General features: G+C 34.8%; 1 protein-coding gene across 4 annotated transcripts; it reads left to right on the top strand.

Moving 5' to 3' along the window:
• The first annotated feature begins 1,214 nt into the window (after window positions 1–1,214).
• LOC113350179 lies at window positions 1,215–5,959 on the top strand. Of its 4 annotated transcripts, none has more exons than XR_003360651.1 (7): window positions 1,215–1,758; window positions 1,859–1,892; window positions 2,038–2,081; window positions 2,994–3,099; window positions 4,214–4,370; window positions 4,644–4,822; window positions 5,213–5,959. XR_003360651.1 is itself a non-coding variant. In XM_026594272.1 (7 exons), exons 4-7 carry the CDS (start codon window positions 3,097–3,099, stop codon window positions 5,253–5,255), a joined length of 372 nt encoding a protein of 123 aa, XP_026450057.1. In that variant the 5' UTR covers window positions 1,215–1,758; window positions 1,859–1,892; window positions 2,038–2,081; window positions 2,994–3,096; the 3' UTR covers window positions 5,256–5,959. The 4 variants fall into 4 exon arrangements, 3 of the variants coding, with proteins under 3 accessions (XP_026450057.1, XP_026450058.1, XP_026450059.1); XM_026594272.1 differs by having other exon boundaries at window positions 4,224–4,370; XM_026594273.1 differs by having other exon boundaries at window positions 2,043–2,081; window positions 4,224–4,370.
• Window positions 5,960–6,421: the final 462 nt, after the last annotated feature.

Genomic DNA, 6,421 nt, shown 5'->3' on the forward strand with positions numbered 1-6,421 from the left:
CATCATTCATCATATATGGAAACTTAAATGCAGAGTTATCTTTGATAACATATTACCCAATCCTAATACTGGCATACATCATGTTGGTTCTTATATTGCTTATCATCATATTGGTACTTCAACTATTAATGTTATGAACGCAATTAGAACTAAATCCACTTTTAATCTGACTTGGAAACCTCCTCTCCCAGGTTATTTAAAAATCAATATTGGTGCTCTTTCGGTAGTAAATCTCTGTTGGCTAGGATTGGAATTATAATAAGAAATAATGCAGGATTCTATGTGGTGGGAAAAGGATGCCTAAAAAGATCGCATGATGTACATCAGGCTGAAGCATGGGATCTAATAGAAGTTATGAATCTAGCCAAGGGACATGGTTGGTCTGAAGTCATTCTTAAAACTGATAGTCTGAATATTAGCTCGTGTCCAGCAACACTGTCCTTTACGTCTTTGGAAGAGTGTTCATTTACTTAGAAAATGTATAAATTTATGTAGCATTGGTACTGCTTGGTCTTGTGTTTTTATTTACAGAAGCTGTAATAAAGCAGTTGATGCTTTAGCTAAAGCTGCTCGCAAGTTAACATATGTGGGGAATGGTAGTCCAATCCACCTAGCTTGTTGATTCATCATTTTTCTCATGGTGTTTTTTTTTTATAGGAAAAGCTTAGGCCTAGCACTAGTGGAAAATGGAGTTTTAACAACCTATATCCAGTACTCTCATTGACGGTCGATGGACCTTAAGACTGGTCAAGACCGTCTATGATTTAAAAAAAACACGGAGCACACCATCGATCCCCTGTGTTGGTCGTAGTATAAACCTTTTTTGTTACTCCCTCCGTTACTTTTTAATAGGCCAGTTTCTTTTTTTGAGAAAATTAAGGAAATTAAGAGAACTAATTATTGAAAGTGGTTCTCTATATACTTGTCAATAAAAGAAGTGAAGTGAAACGGTCCCCATGACACTTGTCAGCCAAAGAAATAAGTGAAATGGTCCACATAACACTTGTCATCAAAAGAAGTTAAAAGAAAAATGGTCCCAGAAAATTAAAGTAACATTTGACTTTCCCAATTAGGAAACTGGCCTATTTTTTTGAAATATTTATTTATAGAAACTGGCCTATTAAAAAGTAACGGAGGGAGTATTATTTTATTCGATTCTACTATATGGATGGACTTAGTACTTCCCATGGTTCAATTTTCTAGGCAGTCGTCTCCCCACCACTCTCGTTATCTCTTCATCTCTATTATTTCTCCTCTCTCTCGGAACAAGAAAGAGAAATTGTTTTGTTCCGTGAACCTTCTTCACCTCTCTCTGTTATTACTCACCAAAACTAATCGCCCTTCATGAACCAAAAGATTACATGATTTCAGAGATGATGATTCTAAGGTTGATAAATCAAAATTGAAAATCCCTCCACTGTCTGTTTATCTGCTTTTTTTTTCCCTCCCTCTCTCTAAATATTTTTTGTTGTTTCTGCTGCTAAAATCTGCATCTAAATCTGTTTGAAACAAATAAAAATCTTCGCAGGAGACCCGAAACCCCTTTTCTTCAAAATCAGAAAACCCTATCTTTATTTTTTATCATCACAATCAGAAAACCCTAACTCTCTATCGAAGATCAAAAGGTATAAACCTAATTTTTATAGTTTCATACTTGTCAAGACTATTATTCCGTAGTAACAGAAATCATTGGTGAAGAGTAATAGAAATCAGTGAAGATGTTTCGGTTGGATGCTACTCTTCAATTAGGAATTGTTGGTAATTCTTCGTATCATTTCTTCTTAAATCTTTTGTGAGTTTTTTAACTCCAGACTTCATTTAAACATCACGAATAATTGGGGGCTTTTGTGGTTTGCAGATTTGGGTTTGATGTTGAAGTTGTTGCTTCCAAGGTGAACGCCCTTTTCATTTAGATCTATGGTGTTATTAATTTTACAATAGAAAAATCATAAAGATTGAAACTTAGAAGGGGGTTTTTGATTTTGTTCGAATATGCAATTCTCTAACCATTTTTTCTTTTGTAAATTTTTTTTGCAGGATAGGTCATGGTTCAAATTATAACAATCCCACTTGATGTTGAGGTTTGTCTGACTAATTATATGGAATGCAATTTTTAATTGCTTATTATCATGTCTTGTACATATCAGTTGTGTTTGATTCATAAGTATTTTGTTTTATTGTACCAAGAGTCTGTTTAAAGAAATTTAAGCTTTAAAAGTGGATTTCAGCGAAGTTTAGGTTTTGGCAATAATTAATTTTTGCTCTCTTTGATCTTGATCTTTCTATAGATGATGGTTGAGTTATTAATTTTCATTTGTGTGGTGAATGGTAATAGATGTGTGTCCTGCATAAACACATACTTTCTGTAGTGAATGGTGTAACTGTCTTGACCCAATTCTAGGTTATTGAGTAGGCTTCTGTAACCAGCAAAACCCGACCCCTTGTTCATTTTTGACATCCGGATGTTCTATCTTTTACTCCTCATTTCATTACATGCATCATTACGACCATTAGATCATTGGATTATATTTGCAGTCCCTTCATATTTTTTAGTTTCTCACATGGATAATAGATTAATCGGCCTGATTAGGATACATGATGATTAACCTCAGTTACATCTCTGTTTTGCTGATTTTGTGTAAAAACATTACCTGTCCTGTTCTTTTGTATCTCGGTGTTAAGGAGGTCACTTGGGTGCAAAAGTGTTGCATACAAAAGTTGAATTATATGCAAGGGGGAGGGGAAAATGGGCAATTTTTATCCAGACGACTGATTAAATTTTTGTCTCAGTTTTGTTCTAGTACTTGTAGTAACTATTCTCGGAAGTTTGCCATTTATTTGAATCTCAAAAAGTCCTATGTAGAAACGTATAAGAACACCTCAAGTGCTTAAATGGATTGTGTTATAGTGATTCCCATATTCGATATTCTTAATTTGCAATAGTTGTTTTAAATTCGATTTTGATTAATGAATCATTTGATAATTTTGAACAGAAAAGGGATGCCCCTCAAGGTGAGAAGCTAGAACCTTTAAGGACTCGCATTCGAAACACGATCATAGCTCCTGAGATGATTGGTAGCATCGTTGGGATTTACAATGGTAAGACATTTAACCAGGTTGAAGTCAAACTGAAATGATTGGCCATTATCTTGCTGAGTTCTCAATACATTTAGTTAAAAAGAAGGTTAATCATATTAACATCAGAAAAAATGTGTTAAACACCGTGAAGGGTTTTACTTTAGTGGGGTAGGATAAATGTAGATAAGCCGTCACCTGGGATTGATGTACCAATTTATCAATCAGACTGATAATTTTTCACCTAATTTTTTTTGTCCCTTGATTATTTCAATGACAACCTGTGTTTATTTGAAATCTGGGAAGTATCGGTTTTGACTTTGTTTCTGAGATCAGTGACAACTGTCTATTGTAATTTATAATCCCAATTACACATATGTACTGTGTGTTCAAGTATTATTTTTGTTTTATCTCTTTTAAACTTACTTAATGGTAGGGAAGGTATAAGATGTGAGGATGGGCATGTTTGAACTTGTGTACAAATATTTTTTCCGCCCCTGATCATATGAACAGAAACATACTAGTCCCTGCATGCAGCAGTCTAAATGTTTTAGTCTTGTCTATTTATCCTTTAATACTAATATATTAGTTTTAAAATAGAGTTATTAAATATTGGCATGCCTTGTTATCTTGTATGCCTCTTTGTTGCGTTCTCATGATTTTAACTTTAATATTAGCTTCCCGGGCATCATCTCCTGTTTCTAAGAAGGAAAGTCCTCCTCGGTCCATAACGCCAAGCCCAGCTATGACTGTGTTCTTACACCAGAAGTAGATAACGATGACTCAAAACATGGAAACAGCGACTTACGAGCACATGTATATCTTTTTATATGCTTAATACGAAAATCAGAGTGCAGTCATCTATGTGCTATCTTCACTTTGCTTACTTACGTTGTGTTAGCAATGACGTCTATTCTTGATATGATTTAGTTTTGAACTCTTGTTTTTGTTGTATCTATCAGTCAAATACTTAAACCCACTAGATCATATTGTCACTCAATATTCAGGAATCGTAATCTTTCATCATTATTTTGTGATAATGTAAACCTTTGGCGAGGCCTTAGTGCAAGCTATGCTGAATTTATTGTATTTTCTCACGTAACAAGGGAATATCTTACTGTAATACGTGACTTGTAAGCTTTCTGTAGGTAGAGGAGCTTACCCACAAATCCGCAGTTCTAGAAGCCGGGTTAGAAAGGACTTCAAAGCAGCTAAAGGAAGCCACCATGGTAGCAGGGGATAAAACTGGAAAATGTAAAGCTGCAAAAGAAGTGATCAAATCTCTCACAGCACAGGTGAAAATTGTTCTGTTCTTTAAGTAGCATCCTTCATTGATTTTTTCTGTGTATCCAGTGTCCTTAACATTCACTTGCCAGCGGTCAAATTTTTGAGTTCCCTTATCTGCCAAAAAAAAAAGAAGTAATTGCAAAAGACTTGTTTAACAATTTGCATGTTAGGCACTTTGTGATGCGGGTGGTGTAGGGATTTGCAGATATTTTCATTTGTAAATGTTTTTATTTTGCATATAGTTACTGGTCTAACACCAATAATTTTCAATATGGTGGCAGTTAAAAGAAACGGCTGAAAATGTTCCCCAGGAATCTACTGAAAATCGTGGTAGTCCAACTTTAGTTCCTAATAGGGAAAATTTGAGCAACCTCATTCTTGCAGAAGCCGAGTCCAATGGGGACTCAGCACATTCACCCGTACAAAATGGATTAAGAGAACAAACTGAGCCCAAGGGAAGGTAAGCAGTTGAGATATCACTTGCTAGATAACTCAGAAACTTCGTGTTTAAGAAACCTTAAACTTGTGTAGGTGTAAACTCATGGAATCCTCTCAAATTTTGAGACTGAATTTGGGTATCAGTAACTATAATTCAATATGCATGAATGTCTTGCTTGTTTATTTCCTGGGTAACAATTTACTTAGTTTCGTTTTGGTTTCTGTCTTCCTTGGTTTATTTCTGGGTAACAGTTTACTTTTTCTGTATTTTGGTATGAATATCTTTGAAAAGAGTTTGTTGGTCTATTCGATGTTGTGCATGTTAACTGCTTTTGGGATTATAATTTCTCTGCATCATAGATTGCTTTATGAAATTTCATGAATTCTAATTTCTCTTGTTTTCATGATTCAGAGCCCCAAATGATGTACTGCTTTACCAAGGGTGCCACACATGAAGATTACTTCACAATTAGAGGACGTCTTTCTATCTATTCCCATAAATATGATTCATTGATGTTTCAGATTATCAGTTAATGAATGATAAGATAAAAGTTGCCTCAATCTCTCTGTTTTTCTCGGTTTCCCTCAAATTTTGGGTCTCAGCAACTTAAAAACACTAGGAATATAATGTTCTTCCACCAGTAAAACTGATACTTCTTCGTGTAGTATTTTCACTTTGTACCAAGTCAGATTGGTGTCTATCAAAATTTAGAAGCATGCGGATCGGGAATTGAATACCAATTATATATTTTAGCAGTATTTGTTTAATTAAATTCGAGTAAGAACTCAAACTAGTATAAACTGCATTCTACATTGCAAGCACCAGATCCTCGTTCATGCGACCCATTTATATATGGTTATTTCATTTCAAGCTTTGATAATATGCAGTATTGTTTTTATAAGCATTTATTGGTTAGTGTGACCTCCCCATATTAATCATCTGATGGCGGAACTTATTTTTGCAGTGCAGGCACACCATTATGAACTATAGGCTAAGTTATCATCGCTGGAGTTTACCGTTTTAGTTTATCATTATGTAACTAAATCTTAGAACTTCATTATTTTTCTTGTTGTAAGAACTTACATCCTGTACTCCGGATTTTATTCCTTTTAGTGTAATTTGAACCTAATGAATCAATGATGTCGAATTGAAAGATTATTTGTGTGCAAGTTTAGCTTGATTCTCATTTGAAATTTGTTTTCATTTGAATTTGGTTCGAGTCTCATTTGAGTTTAATTTGGTTTTCATTTGAATTATCATTTGAGCCCGGAAATCTGAATGTTTTTCTTATATTAAAATCTATATCTACGACCGACTCTGTCAGTCCTATGATCCTGACCGTTTTGTTCAGCGACCCGCAAAGACACGTCATAAATGAAAAAGACGCTCAAACAACGACCATTTCCCAGACTGCCAAAAAAAGTCATTTAACTTGTATCTATAACTTGCTTTGACAGTCGCAAAACTACTATTTTCCACTAGTGTAGAAAAGCACTAAGACCAGTACATCGGAGTTGTGTTGGCATTGGCTGTGGATGAACCACTCAGCCTGCCATCATTGTTCTTACAAAAGAGAGCTAAATTGAAAGCATCCATGTTTTGACTACGATAGATGATGCT

The sequence above is a fragment of the Papaver somniferum genome, chromosome 2 (assembly GCF_003573695.1).
Source record: "Papaver somniferum cultivar HN1 chromosome 2, ASM357369v1, whole genome shotgun sequence".
Classification (NCBI taxonomy): domain Eukaryota; kingdom Viridiplantae; phylum Streptophyta; class Magnoliopsida; order Ranunculales; family Papaveraceae; genus Papaver; species Papaver somniferum.

Bases quoted from the DNA above. Each gene is read 5' to 3' on its own strand.
- LOC113350179 (XM_026594272.1), top strand. The intron at 4,371-4,643 runs GTGAAAATTGTT...ATATGGTGGCAG, and splicing joins TCAAATCTCTCACAGCACAG to TTAAAAGAAACGGCTGAAAA. The intron at 4,823-5,212 runs GTAAGCAGTTGA...TTCATGATTCAG, and splicing joins CAAACTGAGCCCAAGGGAAG to AGCCCCAAATGATGTACTGC.